The sequence below is a fragment of the Corvus hawaiiensis genome, chromosome 2, assembly GCF_020740725.1.
Source record: "Corvus hawaiiensis isolate bCorHaw1 chromosome 2, bCorHaw1.pri.cur, whole genome shotgun sequence".
NCBI lineage: Eukaryota > Metazoa > Chordata > Aves > Passeriformes > Corvidae > Corvus > Corvus hawaiiensis.
In genome coordinates this window covers 18,241,813-18,268,438 of record NC_063214.1, presented here as the reverse complement: position 1 = coordinate 18,268,438, position 26,626 = coordinate 18,241,813, and the positions used below count along the sequence as shown (strand labels likewise).

Here is a 26,626-nt window from a genome sequence, read left to right as displayed (position 1 = left end):
AGTAATACTTTCACCTAACCACAAATACTGCATTACTCTGAGGTCAGATTCATGCTACTCTGCAACAGAAACCTCTTTCATCCTTATCCCCTTCACCTACTCCCATTTTTGTTGCTATGCATAGGTTTCTCTCTCAGTTCTCCATAGCTGTGGCCATGTAGGATTACAAAGAGGAGAGAAATAAAACCCCTCTGCCTTCTAGGGAGAATGTGGGGGCCAGGGTAACAGAGGAGGGGTCTGCAAGAGCAGTTTGGATAATGTTTGCTTGTGGTTGTTTCTTCCCTTGGGTCCTTGCCACTGAAAATTACTGTTGACCTGCCTGAGGATATGTGCTGAGAATATTGAAAACCTAGCAGAAGACATAAATGGGAAAATACTCAAAACTATAGCTTTTAGTTAAGGATGGAAATTGCGTTTTATATAGAGCTATGTAAGGAAAACAATTGCATGGTCTGCTAGTGCTACTCTGAATTCTGCAGCACCAGACCAGCAAGCTCTGTGAAAGTTTGCCTTTCTGGAGACACAAGTGAGTCAGATGTGCTGATGTGCTTTTAGTCTGCAGCTACTCTAAAGCTGAATTACTGGGGTTTTTTTCAGAGGCAGGAGCTCATGCAGTCATCTCCTGTGTGCAAAGGACATGAGAGTCACTTAGGCTCTCACTTATAAGCATGGTAGGTTGTTTGTCAAACCCACAGGAACATTAAGCCAGTGACACATGCTTCCTGAGAAGATCGGCAATTCCATTGCTCAAATCAATAGTACCATCAGGTTTGTGTGATTTTCCAGTGAGCAGTTCTTCTTGATTGAAAACTGTGGATCTCTCAGATTTCCTGTGTTACTGCTGCTCACTTACTGCTGATAAAGGCTCATACCTGAATCCAGAAATTCAAATAAATGAGAATATATGTTAAAAAATCTGAATTCTAAGGAACAATGTAACATTTCATTTCTGAATTTAAGTTCTTTGACACTGTCCAAGATTGGGTAGATAAGGCAACACAATTGGAGCAAAACAGAGAAACAACTAAAAAAGAGAAGTAAAAATCTGAATGTTTTAATAAACATTTCCAGTATGTTTGAACTTAACTGAGGCAGTAGGCAGTGACTCAAATAGCTCTAAGTTTTGCAAATCCTGTTTTTTTATTAGTGCCAGTGAGCTCCATCAACCTTAGGTTTCAGCAGATAAAAGCTTAGTAGGGTAATAAAAAAGTTTTGTGAAACTGGATACGGCACACAGTTGGATAGAAATTTGTGTTTCTTCTTTGTTTCCCTTTCAAAAACTGGAAGACAAATATGCTGTTCACAAATCAGAACATATAGGAATGAAATATTGATTGTATTTTCAAAATGCGCTTTACTTTTTTTAAACATTATAGCTGGTGCTGTAAAGAATCCCAGTTGAAATGAAAAAGGAGATATTCAGTTGGCTTTTAAGTCAATATTGGTAAAGAGCAGCTGCAGGAACTCGTGTCCATTCTGGCTGCCAGTTCTGATCAGACAATGGGAAAAAATTTGCATGTAATGAATATGATTTTGTTCTATTGACAGAAATTCTTTAGTCTTAATGGTTTCTCACTTGAAGCAGTAACCAGAATATGATGTAAAAGTGACGCCTCAGCTCTGAAGCTTTCCTTGTGAAGTCACACCTATCCCTTCCTTTTACTTTCAGGATTAACTGAAGGCAGATATTTTCTAGCTGTTGCTTTGGTAACTGTTGATGCAGTATGTCTCTCCTGCACTGTCCCACGAGAAGACCACTTGACTTTATAATTTTGGGGGATTTTGTTTATTTTTGTTTGCTTTTTTGTTTCTTTTCTGCACATGCCTAGTTGAGCCCGTTGATGCCCGCCCAGCTGCAGACAGAGGACTCACCACACGACCAGGTATATGACTTGCATGGCTTTTACCTAACCTGTATTTTTCTGGCATGCATGTGGTCTGCTGGAGCTTAAATGATTTACCTTTGCTTTGGTGTACCCCTCTCATAAAATTTAATGCTACTCCATGAATGAGGGAAGCATCGTTCCCTAACAAATTCCTCCTGTGTGACTGCTGTCCATATTGAGGGCATTTGGTATGTGTGCTTGCAGCTGGAGTGAGTCCCAGACCCAGAACTGGTTTGTATTGAAGGTCTCATCCCTTCCAGTAATAACACTTTGGCAGGTGCAGGAGATGGTAAACTTGGTACCCCTTAATACAGTCGCTGGTTCTAATTTGGGAATGTATGATAGAAATGTTGAATGCTCTATGTAGAGTGAGCAGGGCTAATAAAGAATTAATGCGTACAATTTCAGAACTGTAGGGGGCATTGATATTTTTTGCTGTGGTACTTACCTTACTTACCTCCAAATACCTAAAACTCAGTATTATCCTTCTGGATTCCCTGAGGATGCCTGAGGACACAGCTATTCATTCCATTCTAGGACAGAACAAGGTGATTGTTTCTCCTCTCTATGTACCACTGTCTCTGTATTGATTTCAGAATAATAGCAGATCACTAGGTTGCAAATGTTTGGAAAAGTTAAAATGGGACAATTCCAGTTTCCAAAAGAAAAAATATTTCAGCTTTCATACTAACTTTTTTTTTGCTTTTGGGGTTTTTTTCATCTGTTTTTTGTTCAGAATTACCTGAAACTGTTGATTCCATTGGGAGGAAACAGCCATTTATTTCAGAAGAGGTTACTCTCCAACTCTTCGACATAGTGAGAATATATTTTAGGGTCAAGATTATTTCAGTGTCACATCATAATTGTGTTTTCTTTCTTCAGATCACATTAAACTGATTGATCTGTATCCTTTTTCCCTTCATCTTGTCTTCCAAACATCCATTAGATAGCATCACAGACAGCATGTTCCTAGTGGTTTTAAATCTTTCAGATAATTCACCCATGTTTAGCAACTACAGAATTTGCTACAGCGGGAGGTAAAATAAGCTCATATGTTGCAGCAATTGGGACATGTGTCAGAACTAGCCAGGTAGTGTGCTCCTAGCACTGTTTTAGGAGTCCGACATCTTTACTTGTGTTTAGAGTCTTAATTCAGTCCATGAAGAGAGCCTGAAACAGGTACAGAGCTACAATGCCAAAAATCTTGGGATCAGGGAAAAATCCCTCCAGTACTGCATTATCTACCTTGCTTCCCAAGAGCAGTAGAAGTATCACAGATGAAACATACATATGTTTAATCCAAATTTTGTAATGTTAATTCAGTCTAGCCATTTTCTTATAATATTAAAATCCATGATTATTTACAATTTTAATTTCAGTCATCTTGAAAAATCTCCTGTTATGAGGCCCATATTTATTACTCAAGGTTATTCCTTCCTCCCTTCTGCTCCCTCACACGTAAACACACGTCTCAGAAATCCTCAGTGTCTCTTCTCTGGAACACACTCTACACTCTAGTTTCAGAGTGAAACTATATGTTTTAGTTAAATGTATTGGAGCACTTTGTTGGTTGGGGTGATACAAATAGTACTAAAAGTAAGTCATGAGTGATCTTGGTGAATGTGTGCAATAGACTACTAAGGACAGGTAAAAAGTATTTCAGCATGTGACCATTATGGCTTGAAATTTCCAGTAGATGCCGTAACTTTCGCACTATGAAAATTGCATGGAATATTTTCTCAATGTTCTGCTAAACTGCAAAAGTAGTGCTTAACTTCCCTATGTCTTTAATCACCATTTCCAGATCTAGAAAAAATTTTTCTTACTGATACAGATTCTGTCTATAAATGTCCATGTGGTTTTTCATCATCCTTGAAAAGCAATTTATGTGTGACAAAATTTCAGTTTAACAGAGAAATTATTCCAGTCTGCGTATCTTCATGAACTAGGAATAGAGGAAAGCAAATGGATGCTTATTTAAACAGTGAAGTGCAAAAGGGATTCTGATAGTTTGAAAATGTGTGCTTTAAAACTGTTTTACTTTACTTGCTAATTACAAATAAAATTTCTATATTAGAGGTTCAAAAAGGAAAATAAATACGCTTCGTGCAGTAACTGTCTTTTTGGGATAGTCTCTTTTTACAGTTTGGGGCTATTATTAAAAAAAAAAATGAAAAAAATAGTAATTAGTCTAGAGTGAAAAAGTATTAATGAAAGACCTGCAGAGTAATGCATCCAGCTACTTGTAATTTTTTAATTCCCCAGCTTCTTGTTGGTTTCCTGAAAGGTTTGCCCTTTCCATGGGCTTGGTGCTTCTATTTGCTTGGCTCAAGTGACCTGCTTCTTCAGGGTGAAAAGATGCAACACTCCAAGCCTGCATAAGAACAAGTGAATGTTTTGTAGCTGCTTGAATTTCTTGAAGAAAATGAGCTCTGAAAGGACTAAAACAAACATGCAAACATGTGCCCTTTTTTCTCTTTTTAATTTTATTTTCAGTACTTTTTGCTCACACAACATTCTTAAAATGATCAGTATGTTTTTCTTACAGGCAGATCAAAATCATGCAGATCATCTTTGTTACTTTCTTACAAGAGAGATAGTTTGGTCAGAGTACAGAATAGATTCACAGACTTACAGAATACTGGGTTGAAAGGGGACCTCAAGGATCATCTAGTCCAACAAGTATTTAGGTGATGGTAGTATTTGTGATACCTAGAATCTTCTTCCTTCACCACATCATTCTCTTTCAAGAAATGAAGTCTGTGAGTCAAGTCAGAAAAAGTAAGGAGCTGTCCAGTCCATAGAGCAGAAAAGTTTACGAGTAAGGACCAAGTTCAGAGCATCCGTTGAAATTTCTGCCGGTTGTCTAAACCCCCACCTTGTGCTCCACCTTGGCTGTCTACAGTTAAAGCTTGAATTGGAATCTGATGTACATCAGTCCTAGGGAAAGAATATTGTCTGGACAAGCCCCATTTTCTGGTATGGATAAAACATCTGTGTAATTCACATGGGTGTTAGAAAAGGACTCTAGTGCCTCAACTTACTGTCCTTCCCCTTCTTATTTCACAAATGGGCGAACAAAAAGAAGAATTATGCCTAAAACCATTTCTAATCATCTCCTTACTAAAAAGGAAGTAAACAAGATGGTAAAAGGTCAAAGGGAAGAAAAATATCTAGATGTACTAAGTAGTCATCAGTGAGCTATTTTTTAATACAGCACAAAATTGTAGCAGATTTATGACATATTTCTTGCTATTTATAAATTGCTTTATACAGGGAGATGTTAGATGTTAGAAGGCTCCAGTCCAGCCTGAGAACTTCCACAGGAAGAACTTTGTCTCAAACCGAGACAAAACAAATACCTCTTTCCTTGATGACCTTGATGACAACTTTTTCAGTAGTGTTTCCTTCTCTCCTGTGCTCCAGCAGTCACTTTTTCATGATGAACACTTAATTTCTTGCAACTGAATTTTGGGTATCTGTTCATTAGTAACTTTTTCTTTGTGTGCGTGCATGTACATATAGAGACATATACACACACAAAAATACATATAAAAACATCTCTAGATGCTCATGAGCGAGCTTGTTTCACTTACATTAATTCAGCAGGTCTGATCTGTGGAAATTGAGTGAAGATTAGAAAATGTGACATCAGAAGGGATGCTGCTTAGCATGTTTTCATCTGTTGCAGAGTTGCAGCTGTAAGTATACACTCACAGCTGTAATTACATCACTTACAAGATGCCCATAATTCACAATGCAAGGATTTTATGCTATTAAGTATGTTACTTTCTTCCATATAGTATAGTTTGGACTTGGTGGTGGTTTTTTGTATTATTCCAATTCTTTGTCAGTTGATCATTTTTGCAAACATTTAATTATTTTGGGGAAACATTGCACATAAAGCTGCTTCTGTGTCTTTGGCCCTTCTGCTAATAAATCATAACATGTCTGTCTTTATTACATTACATAAAAATGGAGGGGTTTATTTCCTCATGGTTGCAGAGGCTCTGTAAGCCTAATGGCTGTTCTGCAGAATCATTAGCACATACACTGCAGTCTATATGAGGTGAGGGCATAGAGCAGCTTAATTATTTTCATTTTCTTGCCAGAAACTGCCAACATATTTTTTTCCCGTCTTTGTGATGTTCAATACTAACATCACAAACAAACAGTCTTTAAACAGTTGCTTTAAACAAACTGTCTGCAGCTACCAAATAAAAGTCATTAATGGATTATTTTCCATTAGACTGTTTTGGTTTATTTTATAAATGAGATAGGTGCTATCTGTGAATGCAATTATAGGTGCATATGCACAGCATCTGGATTGACATACCAGAAAGATTATCAAACCAGATTTTACTTGTTCTGATTATTCATTTCTACACATGTATTCTGAGAAAGAATTATTTTATACTCTGTTCCAATGAGATTCTTTTGTAAAAAAGATAACACTTGTATTGCACTTATTTTCTGCTTTCTTCAGTTTGAGAGCCCCATAGTCATCCATGAAGTAAAAGTGAAACCAGCATTTCACTGTCACCTTAGGAGAGACCAGAAAGTTTTAGTTCCATGCAGTCTTAAATGTGCATATCCCTCAAAGATATTTGAGTTGTCCTTACAAAAATGAGCATATAATCTTCATTTTCATCTCTATGAGTGTACAATATTCATTCTTCTTTCATTTCAAAATTAAATGACCTGCACAAAGTCACGGAGTCATATGGAAGTAATAGTTGAACTTTTGGTTAGAACAGGCAGCTCTCTACCCCTGGGGTGTTTCAAAGAGTGCATTCCTTCCCTTCCACCCTTTTTATCTCAGATGAAGCTTAACCCAGATAAAGTTGTTTGCCACACATGTAACAGGCTTTGATTCAGCAGCTCTTTTCTTGTTCTTGCCTGTGACTCAAGCACAGTTCATTGACATGGAGCTGAATGTTTTCCTGAATGCAGTCAGTACCGCAGTCACTCAAACTGGTACTTTGGTTTTCTCTATGTAGAGACCACCCAGGTCTAGTTGTTTAAACTGTGCTTCACTTGGAGATTTAATTTTTAACTCTAGATGTAACCTCAGGCACAGCTAACACTGTCTCAGATCTGTGCAAAACAATATCACAAAACCTTTCTAACTGTTTATGTAACCAGTAGATGAAGTAATTGCAAGCAGTATGGTAGATAATGTGCACCTAGTTATATCCTTGGTGGAATTCACTCTATCCTCTTTTTTTTAGTCTTCTGAAAGCATAAATATATATTTACACAAACACAGAAGCTCATCAATGTGAGTATAAAGTGTTCCCCAAGGCAGCTATTTGGTTTTTATTTCATATGACTAAATTTTCACTCTTTATGATTTTTTTTTCCTTTAGGTCAAGGATAAATAAGGGTTTCATACTCTCCATTTTTTGATGTTTGGAAATGTATGTGTGCACAGATTCATGTGTACACATGTATGTATAAAAACAGTTAATATTGCTAATTAAAAGCAATATCAATAAAAAGCCCATCATAGCTCATTTTGTTGAATTCCACTAGAAGCTTTTAACCCCATGGTTTTTTATTACAAAATAGCTTTGTCAGTTTTTCTGAGGAGCTGTGAGTTAATGTATTTGCCAGCTGAATTGAAGCATTTTTAAATTGAAGTTATTAGGAATGCAACTCCCTAAAGATGGTATGTAATCCAGAAGAAAACTGTTAATGATTATCATTATTTGTGAATTTTCAATGAGGCTGTTGCTCTCACTTTTCATCTTGTATATTGGCTTTTGTGTTTGGGTTGTGTATTTTAGAATTGGTGGTGAAAAAAGATCATTTTGTCCCAGGTCAGGATTAAAGTTCTTGTCAGAGGGAGAACTGTTCTTCATGTGTTTGTCTTCAATGCAAGGGTAAAGAGGTATTAGGAATCCCTTGACTGTTTGCATCTTACCTCTGATCAAAGTTGTAGAAGGACCCGAAGTTTTTCCTTCTTCAGTTACTACCCTTGAAAAGTATATCTGTGATTTTAGTGTGCAAGACTAAATGTGTGGTCACCAGGACAGTAAAGTGAATGAACTGGTAATAAAGAGAATCTCTTAAAGGTCTCAATTCTATAACGTTGTGGAAAGGTGTATGTAACCCCATATATATTTTTATCTCATACCAGGTATTTAATTGATTCCAGTGCAATGTCATACTTCTCCCTACTATATAATCAGTTATTTGCAGAAGACCAGCAGTTTACCCTAGCTGAAGTCTTTTTGATAACTTGTAAGGGAGGTAGAAGGAAGGAAAAAGTTGCTATCGGGTTTGTTAATGCAACAGCTAAAAAAAAAAAGATTTTTCTGTTTCTGAACTTTTTCTGGTGCAAGTTGCCAAAAACAAGTTTCAGTAAGTCTTAACATCATTAACTTCCTAATATCAGGTCCTACCTTGTGTTCAGATTCCATGGCATTTTTGTGGGGCCTTGGTAACTTGGCCCAAACCAAAAAATTTATGCCTGATCTCAAGGCAAAAAAACATGGTTTAACCTGCTACATGCTGAAAGCATGGCTCCCATGCTGCTGTTTGGTTGGAAGGGGAGGAGGAAAAGGGAACCAAATCAAAGAAATGTTGCTCTAGGGAAGCCTGAGCCTGCATTTTTCCAGCAGCTGAGACTACTGGTGAACTTTTCCACCCTCTGGTGCTCATTGACATGACCTGTTCTGCCCCTGAAATGCTGCTGTAACTCCTGCCTGTGGCATTCGACTGTTGAACAGAAGCTGACAAAGACCCATAGTCTCAGCCGTTGCAGCTTTGCTTTCAGTAAAAGTGGTCAGACCCCAAGAGCAGAAGTGCTCATGTCCATTTTCCTACCTATAGCAGTGGTACAAACAGGGTATGTACAGATTTCACCTCTGCCTTATACCCCGGCACATCCATTGAACTTTTGGCAGCTAGCATTTGATAGGTTCCAGGACAGAAAACTGTATTTTCACCATTGTATTCAGTAATCCTGAAGGAACCTTCCTTCTATGCATTTTTTCATTTGTATTTTGAACATCCTCGTGATTTGTGCCAGTGAGTTCCACAGTCAAATTTTGCATTGTACTGAATTATATATATATATATATATATACACACACACTTTCTTATGTTACTTTTCAATCTGCTCTATGTATGTATGCTGCATGTAACACATGTTAGTGTCCTGTATTTCTTAGAAGAAGTAATGAATGACCATTTCCCGTAGACTTTCCCCTTGTCATTCGCAGTCACACACTCTTGTGTTTCACCTCCTTTGCCTCTTCCAGTCTGAAGACTCATGATTTTAGTCCTTCATATACAGAAACCATTCCATTCCTGTGATCATCTGTGTCTCCCTGCATTATATCTCTTGTAGTTCTTCTGCCTTTGTGTGAGGTGGAGTGACCAGAATAAATAGCCAGATTTAAAATGAGGTTGTATCGTTTATACAGCGGTGTGACAATGTTTTGTTTTCTCTATTTTCTCATAATTGGTCCTACCTTTCTCTTTGCTTTTTTGAAAGCTACTGAGCCAAGTGCCCACAGAGTTACTCGCAGTGACTCCAAGGTCTCTGTCCTGGGTGGAACGGAGCTAAATTAGAGTCTTTATAGCTATATGTATAGTTAGGGCTGTGTATCCCCACAAGCAGCACTTTGCATTATATCAACACTGAATATAATTTCCCTTTTATTGTGCTCTTGGAATTTGTAAGATCCTTCTGCAGTTCTTTGCAGCTGGTTTTACTTTGACTATCCTCTTTTTTTCTTTTATTTTTTGTCAGTAAACTTTGTCATGCCACTATTCACTCTCTTATCCAGATCACTTCAGAAACAGCACAGCACAGATCCTTATGGGACCCACTGATAAAGTGTTTCCATTGTGAAAAATAGATGTGTATTTACACCTTATTTCCTTTCGTTTAGTCAGTTATGGGAAGTCACGTAGAACTTTCCCTTCTAATCCTTGGCATCTTAGCTTCTGCCAGAGCTTTGATCAGGGACCTTCTCAAAAGCTTTTTGGAAATACAGATTCACTCCAATCATGTTTCCCATGTGATTCCTAACTCTTCCAGTGACCTCTAAGAGTTTCGAGAGGCAGAAGTTACCTCAACGAAAGACAAGCAGATTCTTCACTGATTTATCTTAGATGTGTGTGGATATGTTCTAATCAATATTTATAGCTTCAGTGGATCTGCCAGCTGTAGCAGCGAAGTTGTGCAGTTCCTCAGGCCTTTGCCTTGGAGGAATTTTCATATGATGCTTTTGCCAGGGTGTCTGTGAGGGGCAGTGAGTGTGGCCATGGACAGTGGAGAGCAGCTGGGAGCAGCCACCTCTTCAGCTGCTGCAGCCAAGGGCAGTGAAACAAGTCCTGGGAAAGCCCTTTCCCCCCAGCTTCTGCACTGCTACTCCACTACTGTAATTTTCCCCCTGCCCTTTTAATCCTAAAACCAGAAAGTTGGGAGAGGTTGACAGGTCAAGCTTCCTTGCAGGCACATACATGTTCTCCTTTATTGCAATCCACTCTAATCACAGAGGAGCAAAGAGAACTAACTCTCCGTGAATAAAATGGAATGAACCCAGATGTTTGGAATAATCCCTGAAATGCGATTAAAACCAAAAGAGGTTAGATGTTGATACCAAAATATTGATATATTTTATTTAATAGTAAAAGAGGGAAAGAAAAGAGAAAAAAAAAAAGAGAAAAGAAAAAAAAGAAAAGAGAAACGGGAGAGAGTCGGGGGAGGGAAGACAGGGAGAGTGACAGAGACACAGATTAATATTATAACACTTCTCAATAAAGTTTCGGCTGGGGCTAGGGACGCAGAGCAGCCACAAGCCAGAACATCGCTCATGGTAAGTAGGGACAGGATAGAAATTTTCATAACGCGTCAATTACCACCTGATTTGTCCAAGGTGGACGGGCTACCTTTACCTAACCCGGAAAAGGAACATATAGTATTTATATGTGTTCGAAAAATAGAAGCATATCACCCCTCCATGGGTCCCAGCAATGTTTCCTTGTTCTCCTCCATCTGGTCTTCTTGGTGGTGAGGGTATCATGCCAAAAAGTATAGAATCCAATGGATTAATCTACATTTGGGTAGGTGGAAACACACAAGTACCTCCCTGAGGGGAACCAGTTGGACACTGTCCATTGCAAGACTGTAGATCTGTTACATCATGTAGTATCATGTGCAGCTCTGGTGCAGGGTCTGGGAACCCCTTTGGGGGGGCTTTCATGAGCCATGACACCCCCTCTGCTGTGCCCCATGTGAATGTTCCGTAGATGTGGCTTTCCAGGGGTGGGAGGCCATGCAGCTGGGTTGGTCTGCACAGTGGAGGATGGGTGTTCACTGCCTCTGACCAGAGGGTTTTTTGCTATACACAGAAAACCTTTGCTCCTCTTCCGTTTGGTGTAGGGGTTGGTGCAAGCCTGGCAGCAGATAACCCTGGGGCTATAGTCTCCCCCCCTGAAGGTGCTGGGCTTAATCCTCCTGTGAAAGTATTCTTCTCCCCAAGCCCAGACCTGAGAGTAGTGTCACTTTATCTTATCTCAAATCAATTGACAGTCCAGGGCCTCAGTCAGGAGGCCCATTCAAGGTGCACTGGTCTTCAGTGCAGCTTTTGTTATACAATTTTGCTATAATAGGCAAAAGTCGTTAGTAAAAATATTTAAGCCATAAAGCATAATATTTCAGTCTCAGACATCCTTTTCCTCATTTCCCGTTGATGCAGGTGTAGGGGGTACTTTGAGATGATGCACAAAAGAGAGTAAATTTTACTCTTAATTTGGAAAACTAGCAATAGCTGCTTCAAGGATAGAAAGTTAAATCTGTTTTCAGAGACAGTGTGGGCTTTATTTCCTGCAGCTCCATTTCCTCCTGCATTTCATTGACAGAATATCATTCAGACTGCAATTCCTTAAGTACTTTACAGTTCTTGCATTTTAAAATGGTCTCCCATGTATACGTCATAATATATTTTTACTGTGATGTATAATATATTGTACTGTGATGACATAAAAAATCAGGAACTTAATAAAGAAATTTGAGGGGTTGAAGTGCTTGATTCCTAAAAAAAAAAAAAAAAAAAAAAAAATCCAGTAAGGTAAAACTTACGGGGCAGTTAGACTCTTCAAGGAAATAACCATAAAATCTTTATAGCATGAAGATTATTCTTGTTCTCTTCTTTGCATGGTTTCTTATGAAAATAAAGATCAGAACCTTAGAGTCTGTACAGTCCAGAGAAGATCTTGGGAAGATCTGTTCTTGCTGGTTCCTAATTCAAAAATAAACCACCACTTAATGAAAAAAGAAATTGCACATTCAAAGGCAATAATTCTTGGATTGAGTGCTGTTTTAGACTGTGGAGCTCATTGGCACATGGAAGTCTTAATTATTATTGAGAGTCTAGCGAAACAGTGGAGCACAGGAGCAGTCAGTAGTGTTAAGAATTTTAAAAGAGGTTCTTCCTCTTCATCAAAACTTAAGTTCAGCACAAGATTCTAAGAATTAAACCTTGGAGAGAGGAGTTAGGGGTGAGAAAATGCTGAAATAAAAACACGGAATATGAACTGGTTTGTTCTTATTATATTCAGTAGAGGGAGGAAATAAAATCTCATAAACACCATTCTTCTGCAGTGTTTGTACCTCTAAGAAATACAAGTGTGGGTACATTGATACTGAGAAGGAAAACAACCAGTTCCATGAATACCCATATTTCATTCTTAGAATTCTCTCTAAGCCAGAGCCAGCTCTTCAGGATTCATAGACACATACAGGATTCACTGCTCTGCTGCTGTTAAGTCTTGCTCATTCTCCTAAGGCCTTTTCCAGGAGGAAATTTTGGCCTTCTTTCCAGCTAGATGAGTGCAGCATCTCCCCTTCACCATAACAGAACAGGACTGCAAACTATGTACAATTATGATTGTTGCAAGCTGTGCTCACTTGCTTTTCTGTATGTTTCTAATTGGGAGAAAGTTATCATCTCTCAGAGAGAAGAGAAGAAGAAGAAGAAGAAGAAGAAGAAGAAGAATTAATTCTGAGTAGTGTGAAATCTGAAAACAAACAGAAATTCTGTAAATTCACAAACATTTTAATAACTTGTGCATGTTTGTGGAAAAGGTAGCAAGAAAGCACGAAAATAAGATATCGGGAGTTCTACTCACACCATGAGTATTCTGTTTTTTCCTCACAGCAGCCTGAGCTTAGGAGGATGAAGATTTTGGCCTAAACAACAAATTTTCTTGACATTGCTAAAGAAGCTGTCAGAGCAGATCTGTCTGCAGCCTGTGAGCCAATTCAGGAGGCCTCTGTTGGTCCCTCACAGCTTAGTTCATGCAGTGTTTCATGCTGGAAGCCTTTGATGCCTGTACTGATATAGCTGCTGTGGATTAAGTATCGTTTAATGGAGGAGAAATTTTACTAGCTCATTCTGTGTCACCTCAGTGGGACTGAAACACCAGATGTACCTCACTTTGCTCCCAGTTCCCTTTCATGTTGCATCACACCTCCTCTGTATGAATGGCACTGTTGCCATCTGTTCTCCAGCAATGGGGTTAAGCAGAATCTTCCTAAATCTGAAACCTGACTTTAATGACTTGTCTTTGTGGTGCGATGCAGGTTCTGGGTTGACCAATGTTAAGACAGAAGAGATATCTGAGGTTAAGATGGATGCAGAGTTCCGGCATGACTCAGGATATGAAGTTCATCATCAAAAGCTGGTAAGTAAACAAACAGTGCTTTCCACACATGCATTTTGAGTTGCTGATTCAATCTTGAACTAGTGAATAATTATGGCCATGTTTTGCTTGAGTGATGTGGATACTGAAAGTGCCAACAGAAAGTTATCATGTGAATAGATTATGATTTTTCTGGTTCTCTCTTCAATGGGAGTAAACCTGGAACAATGTCAGCGAAGAGGATGGGAAGTCACTGAGCCTTACATGAAAGGATATTCCAACAGTTCCTGTCCTTGCACTGCCATGTCACCGGATGTGCTTATATGGAGAATACTTGTCCCACAGTCCATCTGTCTCATACCGAAAGAGAAGGGATACAGAGGAAGGAAAATGCTGAGTTTAAGGAAACGAAAGAGCATTTGAGACACATAGCACAGTGCAGCAAGACATAGAATGACACTGATTCAGGAATAGAGTCCTTTCCAGCTGTGTGGTAGCACAGCTGGTAATGGTGTATGCATGGAGTATAACCTTTCACAAGAATGCCTGCTTGGGATAAAAGGAGATTCTCCACTGGCCTTAATTTTAGTTTGTGTTTGGCTTTTCTCTTGGTTTGAAAGACAGGTGTCTGCTAAGGAAGGCAGAAGCCTCCCTTGGAATGGCAGATGCAACCCCCTTCCCTCCAAGTTATTATAATTTTGAAATCAAGGGGGCTTTTAGGCAAAGATGTGGGAAATAGGAATAACAGTTCCTTACTATTATATATATAACCAGTCAAACAAACAACAATAACTATGGCAGTAACAGCAAACAATCACAAACCCAGTCCCAGCCTTCTCGGCTGTCAGGCCCTTTCCCCTCGGGTGCAGTTCCGCTCGCAGCCAGCAGGGGCGCTGGCGGCTCCCGGTGAGCAGGGCAGGTGCAATGGTTCCCCCGTGGCTGCAGGGGGCGCTCCGGAGCGAGCTCGGGGAGCACACGGCACCGGTGGCCTGGGATCCCGGGAAGGGATGGAACAAAGGCTTCACAAACCCCTGGGCAGCTGGTCCCAGTGTCCGGCTGGACCCTCGGGAACAGCAAGCTGGAACGGCAGGCTGGAGCGGCAGGGATGAGCACAAATCCTGGATGGCAGATGAGATGTATCCAAACGGAGAACCCCCCGGAGGTCTAGGCAGGCAGGGCAAGCACAGCTACAACGTAGCGAAGGCTGGAAGCAGCGGCGGGGCAGGGCGGCCACGGCCTGGCTCCGAGTGGGGCAGGGAAAGCGGGCTTGGGATCCCGGTGTTTCTCCAGCAGAAAGAAAAGCAGCCATAGAAAAAACAGCTTCCTCTCTCTCTGGATGCCGAGACCAAACTGCCCACACCCCCAGGTGAAACAAAAAGCCAGATCCTTTGTTTTCCTTAAATATTCAGCCATTTGTTTCTGTAGCAACATGTATAGGGGGGGAAAATTCCTTTAACAGAAAAAAAAACTAGGACTAAACTAAAATCCCAACAGCTTTATCTGTGTGTTTTGTTCCTTAAGATATGTTAAATTATTATTAACAGGGGAAGGGCAGGTAGGGGCAAAATATTGTTCCCCATTTGAACTGTGCTTCTTGTGAACATAAAAAGGACAATTTTGACCCAATACCAGAAGACCCAGATTTGTGAAGAAGAAGGAGAAAAGAAGAACAAATCCACACCCCAAATCCTCCATATTGTTACACATACATATCATTATATCCCAGAAACCTAAATTCTCTAAACCCAGGGTTCCAACATCAACCAAAAGCACTGTAGGTAAGAAAAGCATCTTCTAAAAATTTTTTTTGGTCACTTAATAAGCAATGAAGAACCTATACAGCAATGTTGACTATAAACCTGTTCTGCTTCTTTTTAAAGGTATGTGATGAGGTTTCAGTTCCACAGCTTTCAATATCCTGATATTAAACTTGAAAGCTTTTTTCCCTTAATATATTAAAGCTAAGTAGTGTTTAAAATTAACATGGGACTCAAAGTTGCATTTGAACTAGGCAATCACTCAGTGAAAAGATGTTCTGCCATCTCTTTGATGCCGAGAACTGACAATTCCCTATTTGATGAGTTAATCCAAAATGCATTAGCACTAATTTGGGAAAGTCTGATGTGCTTAGCTCAGATGGGTTAAACATGCCGATGGAGCAAACCTGTGCAGGGTGTAGAAGGGAAGGAACTTGCAGGAATGTGTGCTAGGTACAGTAGTTACTGGTTGTCATAGGCACAGCACCACCCTTCAGTGTATAAGTGGTTTGATACCATCCCAATGAATTTGGTGCTGGGAGCTCCCCATACCATGGTGGCTGATGGGGAGGGCATTATAGTCCCTGCACATGGTAATCTCTGTCATGCTTAAAATGGGACCTTTCCAGCTTTTCACAGCATTTTTTGCCATACTTTTTACTGATAGGTACAACCACTACTTAAAAATTAGTAAGCTGTCTTCGAAGTTATCTTTTCAATTGAGACTGAGCAGGGCTTCTGGTATTGCTGTGCAAGTACTGGACTGATGCTTACAGGGCCTTGCTTCCCTGCCACACACCATGTCCTGTCCAATGCCCCTCTCCATTTAGTGTTAATTCGAAAGCAGGGAGCAGAAAACACTTTGAACTGTGCTTCCATTCTGTGCCATGGTAGAATTTCCTGAAACAGTCTCCTAAGGATACTGCTTTGAATTCAGCTGCACATTGTATTTTACATGCAGACCTCTGAATTGGGTTGAAATTGCAGTTATTTTGTCCTTTATGGAGGTTCACGTTTGAACTGTACATTAAGTTGATTTTCACGGGTCGGAGTGCTTAAGGCCTTCCTCTCTTGTACATGTGTATTAGCTGGGGCATTTCACAGTGCTCTTCAAATAGTATAGTAACAGAATTTTAGTTCTAGGCAGATAAAATTCATGGAAGAAATTACTACTTTGCATTGGCTCATGCCAACGCTATCCATTGTGTGTACTTTCTAGTGAATTTTTAACTTTGTTTAAACACATTTCTTGCTTGTGACTAGGAACAGTATAAATATTTACACTGCATGCTTTAATACCTTTCTGAGGAAGGTTGTGTTTCTTAAAGAGTACAAATGTTATACAGCTCATTATAATTCTCAGCTGGTTTCTTGTTTCCCCTCTGTATTTTTGTTAAATATTTGTCAAAGTATTTAGTCTTTCAGCATGAGGTAGTCATACAGTTTTGTGAATGTAATTTATTCTCTAATTCTTTTTGCCCATTTTGGTTAAAAATAACAATGATAATGATGATGATAATAATTTTAAAAGCCTGCTGTTGACAAGCAACAAAAGGGTTGTAATATATGCTCAGGTGTAAAATAATCCTACGTATTCTTTGAATACAGGAGGATTCAAAGAATCCTTTGAATTCTTTTCAGGGCAGTGAAAACAATCACCCATTTTTCATACCTGCTCCTGCTTATAAAAGCCAGTCTTACTAAATGCAGAGTAAAGCATCTTGTGGTCCTCTGTTTCGCCTTATCAGTGCATATAATTCAAGTGGATTTTCTCTGGTTTTCACACAACTGTTACCTCCTAGGTTTCACATAAGTACATCACGCAGATACAGCTCATTCTCTTTGCCCTGCAAAATCTTGAAGCACTCCTTGGTGGTCACTTAAATCAGTGATAGCTTTTGTTGGCTCATCTCCTTTGGTGTGAGAATTTTCTCCCAGCTGGTTGTGTGCAAGTTTCACTGTAGTCCTACAGGTCCTTCACTACTCTTTTATCAAAAAAATGCATCATAGTCCACAAACAAGCCACACAGATGTAAATTATGACCATGCACATGATTAGCATTCTGAAAATAAAGAAATGTGTGTGCTCCCAGGTTACTCCACTCAAGCCTATCACTCATTGTGCAATTAGCTTGACTTGCTTACTCAGGGAAAAAAGGCAGCTACTGTCTGAGACCTGTGTGAAGCTGAGAAACATGGAGCTGAGTCCCCCTTTAGCACAGCACTGCCATACCACAGGCCATATATATTTCCCAAATTGCCCCTCTCCAGCTTTCGGAGCTTTGCGGCACAGCAATCCAGGTTTGAATAATTAGGAAGACATGAAGTGCCATTTAATTACTGATGTTTCAATAGCCTTTATGTTGCTGTGGCAGCAGGGCATGTTAGTCAAATGTTCAGTGAGCTTTCTATTAGCCATCTTCCTTTATTTTTCTTTAGGTGTTCTTTGCTGAAGATGTGGGTTCAAATAAAGGTGCCATCATTGGACTAATGGTGGGAGGTGTTGTCATAGCAACAGTGATTGTCATTACATTGGTGATGCTGAAGAAGAAGCAGTACACATCTATTCATCATGGGGTTGTAGAGGTAAGAAAAGCACAACTGGTGTCACCTGTGCAACACAGTCAGCACACTGCTCTATAAATATTAATTTATGAAGGAAGAAACTCTGCTTTTGGCTGTTGGCATTGTTACATCCAGCAGTGTGGAATCAAATTGCTTTATTTAGTAAATGCAAACACATTGTAAACCATGTTAAAGTGGGTATAAAACCACAAAACTTTATTCTGTAACTATTCCAGACCAATCATTTCATAATGTGAAAGTTCATTTTATAAGAAATTTGACAGTAGCCAATGAGAAGATACTGCGCAAGAGGAAAAAGCTGGTTTTACTGTTGGGAACTCACGTACCAATTTCTTTATTTAGCTTTAACACTTGAGACTGGCCTTCCGTAGCTTGTGCTGTGCACTGCAAGGATGTTCCCTAGACAGATATTTTATTACTCTCTGTTCTCTAAACAAGATTTTTTGTTGCCACCAACAGCTTTTGATTTATGGCTGATCTGAAACTCATAGTTTTGAGAAACAAATAGTGTATAAGACTCTTATATAGGATTTTCAAGATGCAAATCCTTGTCTCTTCTTAGTCTGCCAAGGCAATTTGTGGTCAATTTACAGTAATTTAAAATACTTTATCTATTTCATGGTTTTAAGATAAGATCTCTGTAAGTAGAAAAACTTCATTAGGAGAAGTGGAAGGAGGTTCATGTAACTCTCTTTCTCCCTGTTTAGTTTACTCTGTGAGTGTCTGGTTTGCAGATAGCACTTGTATTATTAAGCACTTGAGACACTTGTATATGTTCGCCTTTCAGAATTGGTATTTTACATTTTTGATTGAAACTGAAGTCTTGATCAAGTCCGTAGTTTATGTTGGTTTCACCTTGAGTCAAATGAACCTTACTTTGGTCTTGCTGGAGGCACACATGCTTCGTGATGCATTTATTTCACTGTCTGGGATAATGAAGGGTCTTAAGAATTATTTGTGTAAGCCTTTGTCTTAAGCATGTGCTTGTGCATCCTTGTGTCCACACTGTGCATATCCATGTGGTTTGAAACCTTCCAAAGAGACATGGTCAGAAGAGCACCAACAGTGTGGGATGATTTGCACAGGTAGCAACTTGTGCAGAATTTTGGACCAAGAGGCAGAAAACAGCAAACTTTAGCTTTCAATGTGATAGCTTTCAGACCATTTTGCAGAAAATTGAAGCACATTTTAGTATTAATCCACCAAGCTGATACCTGCTGCCAACAGTTGTGCCACCAGAGACTCTGCTTTGGGTGAGAATATAGTGAGAATGAAAAAACCAGGAACCTTGCTAGGCCAAAGTCCCAAATCAGACATTGAATGTGGACATATTTGCCAGTTTGGGCAAATTTGGAAATTTATCCTCTGAGAGAAGGCAGGTTACAACCACCCCTCCCCCACCAGGTTCGGGGGAAAAAAATAATTTTTTCCTCAAAGGAAAGTGAAAGAGATAAAAACTATTTATTTAACAAACACACAGGAAAAGGATAATAATGCTAAATAATAATAAAACCTTTCACTCTGCTGAGAGAAACCTGGGAAAATTTCAGAGTCTTTCCATAGTCTCTCTCTCCCCCTCCTTGGAGCTGGACAGGGTGGTGGGCCCACCTCCAGGGCCAAGGTCTCGGTAGAAAGTCCTCCCAATGTATTCTGATGTTGAAATCGTCCAGCAGAGAAGAAGGGAAAAATCGGAGTCCTAGGAAAACAAAGTTCAACTCTCTGGAGGAAAAGGAGCTGAAAAACTGGCCGAAAGCTGGCTGGAAAAAAAACAAGCCGGGTGCTTCCTCCCGCTCCCATCACTGCTGTTAGAAGCAAGAGGAATCTGTGCGTATATCTCTGTGTCCTTGAAACATGAAAACAAACTGCAAACTGCTTTGAAGGTTTTGCTCAGCTTTTTTTTCTCTCCCCCCTCTCAGGCTCAGTTTGAAGGCATAGAAAGGCACAAAATTAATTTCTGGGCATAAAGCAGAGATATGGGATACACATCATAAAGTCACCCCAAGACAACATACCATTATTGCAGTACAACCTTAAAATTCTAGGTGGGCTTCACCTGATAAAATGACATGGCAAAGGTGATCCTGGACTTCTACAAGCTTTCTTTGGTGACAGTGAATTTGGAAATATTGGCCTAGAAATAACATGCACAAACTGAATAAGTAATTCATGTCAAAATGACAGCATCACTTAGGGAATAAAAAATTTTACAGCTAAAACCATAAAGCTTTAGCACGCAGATGTACCAAGAATCTTAGTGGATTTATAGAATCACACTGTAGATTGTGTCACCTTGTGGATTTGCTGGCACTGGCAGCCAGGATTCCTCCTTCTGCCAGACTTGCTCTGTGGTCTTGGCAGACTGCACAGCCTCACTGTCTGAGCTTCTCACCTGCAAGAAAGGTATAACATCTGTTTTTGTCCTAAGTCGGTAAAAATTGCGTAGCACTTGTACTGGGGACAAAAAAAAAACCCCAAACACCAAAAGAGCCATATACAATTGATGTTTAATACCAAAATGTCTTCAAAATTAAGCTGTTACTTTCTAAAGAGAATTAACTTATATTTAGCTACATCACACCTCTAGCATACTGTGCACAGAAAGCATAGAAGAGCAAAATGACTTGATGTAAAAATAACTGTACATCAGCTCTAGCTTGATTGAGTGTATTTTAACTAATTTGCCACCTCTTCGTTGTGTGTCAGAAGTTACTGTGTGAATTTAACTCTGTGATAATGGAAGATTACAAAACAGGTCTTATTCCACCTGTATTCTTGTCTTCCAAAAAGTCAGCTCTGTTGTACTCTCTCATTTCACTATAATTTTTTTAACAAAATAAGTTACTAAAAATCCTGTTCGCATTTTTTTAAGCTCTGAGAACGGATATACTTGTCCTATTTAGAAGTGTAATTTTTCCCTACTCTGAGAATAAAAATGTTCCAAAGTTGTTCGGCCTCCCCAAGAAAAAAAACTTCCATAGTTAAGTAAATAAATGATTGAGAGATTGAAAATTACTTACTACATGTGCACACGGGGGCTCCGACAAATTTTTTGAAGGGGTTTTTTTGCGAGTGCACTCCTGTCTGCAGGAGGTTATTCTCTCAATTGAAAGCAGGTGGCAAAAGAGAGATTCTCACGTCTGCTGTGCGCTGGGCAACCACTGACTGTCTCAGTTTCTCCTCTTTTGAGGATATCCTGTTCAAAGCTCATTTGCTTTCTGACAGAGGCAGGACCTCCAGCAGTGACAACAGGAGGGCTTTGCAGCAGGAGCAGAGATGACACTGAAATTGCTGAAGGGGTAGATGGGCAAACAGTCTCACAAGAGGTTATCTACCTAACTGAGGTGTTTTTCAAGAGACATCATGTCACAAAAAAAGGAGCACCTACACCTCTTACATGCTGTGTTCAGCTTCTGCCACCTCCATATTTGGTGCAAAAAGCTTCTTAAAATGGAGAGGGGCTTTGGGGATTTACTGACAAGGAGATAATTGTGTTCAAAGCATGTCATTTGGCAGAGTGGTACCTAGGGCAGAGGTTGTAAGGAAGAGTTTGGGTAGCATCAAAATGGGTAAAAGAGAATAGAAGAGAAGACATTCAGGATGAGTGATAGCGCACGTAGGTTGATGGTTAGATGGATTACCCTGTGGCAGAGAGCTACAGGAAGGAAAGGAAGTACCAGCACTACTTATTTTAAAGGCTGAAGAGGAAATTAAAAAAAAATTGACTAAGACTGCAAGTTGGAGCTTTAGTAAATCCCTTTCATCTATAAATGCCATATTTCAGAGTTTATTGGACTTTTACTAGAAACTGATTTTATCAAAATGAAATTTTTTAATACAGAACATTGTGCAAAGGTGTTAAAAATTCAGTCTTTTTTTATTGTCCTTCCTTTTTTTTTCTAATCTCCTTTTCCTTCTTGATTTTCTTCCAAGTGTCTCATCAATTCTTTGATCTCTTCTGCCTTGCAGTTTCCTTGATTACTTTTTAATTTATGATGGTCTCTCACTCCATTTCTTTCTCACAAGCAGGTTATGCTGTGTACTTACCACATTTTCTAGTCATGAATAAGAAAAGCTGAGCAAGAGACTTAAACTAAAATAAGTGACAGAGTTCAATACAGTGTTGTTTGGAGCTTTAAGACAGAAGTCCAGCACATGTTTTGGCATCCCCCTCCTTTGCATCCCAGCCTAGTGGGGGAGCCTCCTAGAAATGAAAATGCTCTTGGGCAGGTATTGATACACATGGAACCCTGGTCCGTAAATGCCAGAGCTTCATACTGAGTCTTAATTTTATGCTAGAAGAGAATCTGTTAGTGGGATTAGTTGTGAATTGTGAGACTCTCACTTCATGAATTGAAAAAGCACTGGATGCTCTGCCATAGTGGTGATACAGCATGGAAGAACCAGGGCTGACTTGGTCCAGCAGCCCCTTCAAGAGTGAACAGAACAGTGGCTTTTCCTCTGCAGCCGCTTTTATTCTTATTTTCTATAAGTGCTGGAAAGGCTGCAGGAACATTTGCCATGTTCCTGCTTTGTTCTTGCCTTCACAGCCATGTTCACAACAACTTCATCAGCAGCAGAATGCTGTTAATGCTGTTAAATTCAGGAGTCCTCAGGGTGGGGATTAGGTCTTTGGCACATTTTTACAAAATTTATATGGAATGGGTTTGTTAGGCCCTACTGCTGTTAAACTGCTGGCATAACAAGTGCTCTACTGAACACCAATAGCATGGAGGGATTGCCAGTCAAAGATTCACTGCATATGGATCTAGATGGTGTATTTTTGTGGAGGGAGAAGTTGGCAGCCCCCAGAAAGGACAGGTAAAGCAGCAGAAAGTAGCCCAGCCCATGGAGCAAAGGTGAGTGCTGTGAGGTGTGGGCCTCTCCCCATCCCTCCCCAGCCCTGCTGCCAGCGTAGGGGACACAGAGCAGCAGGCATGAATCACACAGCTGTACCCTGGCTGCTGAGCACATGGCTGTGCAGGATGTCTTGGGCTTTGGGAGAGGGAGGTTGAAGAGGAGACAGGCTGTGAAATTCCATGGGGCTCTTTTGTTCTTGATGGATCAAAATGGTTGTTGACAGCCAAGTTGAGCACTCAGCATGCACATGGGCTGGCCAAGGGAAGCTTGCATTCTTCAGAAGAAAAAGGTTGTCACTTTTGGAGAGGGAGGAACCAGGGAAAGGAAAAAAATATTCCCTCTTCCCCTCAGTTTCTCAAACAAGGGAGATACAGCAAGTGACCTCTAAGCATGATCTTGCTACCTAAAACCATGTCACAGGAGGTGAAGAAATAGATGGGTTTGGGGATCGTTGCATAAGAGAAGTACTGCATGCAAATGCAATTTAAAAAGAAAGAGAAAGAAAGCCTGTGAATGGCAGTATTAAAAGTCCAAGTTATATTGCAGAATTTGAAACACAAGGAGCACAGTGTCAGCACAGCCCAGTGATCCTTTCTGTCTGGCATCCTGTTCCTTGCCCACAGGAGTCAAGGGCTTGCTGAAAGTCTCAGGGCTCCCATCTGTGAAGTTTCACAATAGCTTGTGAGCAATATATAGAGTGATATATAACCTTTAAGTTGGATATTTCACAAAAGTATCTAATTATTGTGTAAGAAAAACACATCTGATGGGAGATGTAATGTTGATTTTAAATGCAGTTTGAGAGTCAGGACATGGACAAGGGGCACAGATATGAAAATGGATCAGATATGAAAATGGGGTTAGCAGTTCATCTGAGTAATCAAATGCATAGAGAACCATTTCTTAAATAGCAAATAAAAGAGCATATAAAGTGGAAATGGCTCTGAGAGGAGCCATTTTCTGGTGGGACTGTGGGAAAGGTGGTCAGTACTATGTTGTAACCTGCCACAATGAAAGAGCAGCTGCAAAAATAAGCTGAACAGCCTGTGTTTGTCCCAAGCATGGGAAGAACATACCTTCAGTCTTTCTCCAGGGTATCAGGGAACAATTCACCAACATTTTCTCACTAGGCTGAGATATTTCTAGTATTGCAGAGTAGATTTAAAATTGGTATCAGACATCAATACTTCTCCTTTGCATTTTTATTAAAAGGTTAGATAGAGTAAGTTTCTTGAGAGAATATACTTTCCTTTATCCTAAAGGCTATTTAGTTGCTGAAAGCGAATTGCTGTATTTCCTAGAGGTCACTGCTTACAGGAATCCACAGGAAAATGTTCATACCTAATATTTAACAGTAGAGTTTTAGGCACCTTCCTGATTTTAAATTTTTTAACACTGTAAAATTTCACTTTTTACTTTTTTGCTTTTAGGAGATGATGGAGACATCAGGTAGCAAATGAAATAATTAACAACTAGACTGTTTTCATAGGTGCTTAGCAAGATAGCCAGGATTTGGTAGGTTTTGAATACACAACTACTGAGCTCATACAGGAAAGGTAAAATACCTAATTAAGATTTAGAGGCTGTTCTCACCCACTTTAATTTGATGGAGTTTTATATTACTGTAATGTTCAGTGAAGGAGGAGAATAATCTGTGGAGATGCAGGTATTCAATGGAGAAGTCATAACTGAGCTTTGTGCCTGGCTCCCAAGTAATCAAGAAAGGTTAATTTTTGTTAAGTATAAATACTTAAACCAGTGCAGACATGTCATGTTTTTTGTCACTAAACTGAAACAGACACAGCTTTGGAGCTAGAGGAGTTCTGTGTTCCTGAGTGCAATGGGATTTTTTGCTCACCTTGTGCCTGGCTGCTCTGGAATTTCCTTGCTACCCTCATTTTCTCTTTTCCAATTAATGTTTTGAGACCATCATGCCTGCAACAGATCTGAGAGCACAATGCAGGCAGAAGGCAGCCTCAAGCCACTGCCTCCAGCTTTTTGGTGGGCTTTTTCTTTTCTTTTGAGACCCAATTGATCCCAAGTATAGATATTGATATATATATATATGCTGGGGGGGGAAAATCTCTTAATGAGGGACTAGCAGGGAGAGGCAAACGTCATCCCCCTTTTTTGTTTGGGGAGTTGCTTCCCGAGCCAGACAACAAATTCCAAAGCTGGTACTGCTGGCTTTGCTCAGCTGGTTTTGAAATCCTGCAGCAATAAAATGAGTTGGAGAGTTGTTCTTGGTGCATTATCATCTTCTGTTCAAAAAGTGAGCCAAAGGATGCTTTCTGCCCAAACACACAGGGTACAAAGTACATTGGATGGCCGTAAAGTGGGGAAACAAGGGGTGTGCTGTGAATTAAGCAGGAATGTGACCCTGGTTGTCCCCTCTCCTGACAGGTGGATGCTGCAGTGACACCAGAGGAGCGCCACCTTTCCAAGATGCAGCAAAATGGCTACGAAAATCCCACATACAAGTTCTTTGAACAGATGCAGAACTAGGACACCATAGCAGCCTCATGAGTTGGACAGAAGAATGATTGCTTCACTGCCCAGTGGTGTTCAATTATAATGTCGAAAGAAAGAAAAACACTCTGCTTTATTATTTACTCATTCTCGCCTTTTGACAGCTGTGCTGTAACACAAGTAGATGCCTGAACTTGAATTAATAAAATCAGTAATGTATTTTCTCTCTCTTTCTCTTTACATTTCAGTCTTTACACTACATTATTAATGAATGTTTTTTGTGTACTGTAAAGAGGTTAGCTGTATTTAACTAGTGCATGGATAGATTCTCTTTCCCAATTATTTATCATGTAGTTCCTTAGCCAGTTGTATATTATTCCTGTGATTTGTGACAAAAATTAAGTCCTAGTTGAAACATGCTTTAAGAATTGATGGGGGATGCTTTCTGTGTCTGTGGGGTTTAGCTGCTTCTCTTTGCTGAGCATTTTTTTCTGATCACTATGCATTTTAGAGTAAACCAACATTTTTTTTTAAGTATTCCAGATGAGTTATTGAAATTTCTTTCCTCTGCAGCTGCATTTTGTTGTACAGATTGTTGCTCCTGCTGTATTAGTGATGTAGAAATTATGGGAATATACATTTGTTTCTTTGTGCCTGTTTTATGTGCACACTTTAGGCATTGAAAGGTAAACTTTATTTTCTTTTCCATGTATCTTTTTGACCTTAAAAAAAATTATTAAGAAGAGTCCCTGTTAATTGTGAGCACTTCTGGGGGAAGAAGTACCTGCTGGCCAAAAATTAACAGGGGTCCTCTGCAGGATGATTGTACAGAGCCATTGCTTATGAATTGATAGCTTTCTACACTGTGTTACATAAATAAATTAAAAAAAGAACATGTGGGCAAGAGTTTTCTTTGGAAGCAGAAAACAAAGAGTTCTAAAAGTCACTTAAACAGAATACATAGGTGTTCAAACTGAGAGAGGGTTGGGATCCTACAGAGATTGTGGCACTGACAGTTGGACCAGAGCAGAAGGAAGGCAGCAGTGAGACAGGGCGGGAAGTTGGGAAGTGGGGAGTGCCAGCTTTGGCACAGCTACCCCTCTGAGATGTTGTCTCTTTTTTTTTTCCTTTTCTTTTACTTTCCATTTGTATAATAGTGTTTTAATGTAAATAAATACATTCCTGGAGGAGCCCTGTTGTAGTAGTGTGTTTCTGCGCCAACCAGCCACCCTTGCTCACACAGAGGAGCATGACATGGATGATTAACCAACCTCCCACTTTTCTGGCCATCCTCAGGAGTGATTTACCAGCAAACTCTTCCCTCTCCTCCCTGCACCTCCTGCTGGCTTTCTGGCAAGATCCATGCCCTGCAATGTGCTATACTGGTGAAGGCAAGGAGGAGCATCCCAG

At 39.8% G+C, this 26,626-nt stretch overlaps 1 protein-coding gene across 4 annotated transcripts in view; it reads left to right on the top strand.

Moving 5' to 3' along the window:
* The window catches only part of LOC125321200 (amyloid beta precursor protein), a 206,325-nt gene extending 180,216 nt beyond the window's left edge, over window positions 1-26,109 (top strand). For 2 of the 4 annotated variants that reach the window (XM_048293621.1, XM_048293618.1), the window contains 4 exons: window positions 1,830-1,883; window positions 13,489-13,589; window positions 17,744-17,890; window positions 25,151-26,109. In XM_048293621.1, the coding sequence (XP_048149578.1) occupies window positions 1,830-1,883; window positions 13,489-13,589; window positions 17,744-17,890; window positions 25,151-25,252 (404 nt within the window). In that variant the 3' untranslated portion in view covers window positions 25,253-26,109. The remainder of the gene's footprint in view (window positions 1-1,829; window positions 1,884-13,488; window positions 13,590-17,743; window positions 17,891-25,150) is intronic. The other 2 variants (XM_048293620.1, XM_048293622.1) reach the window with 1 other exon arrangement.
* Window positions 26,110-26,626: the final 517 nt, after the last annotated feature.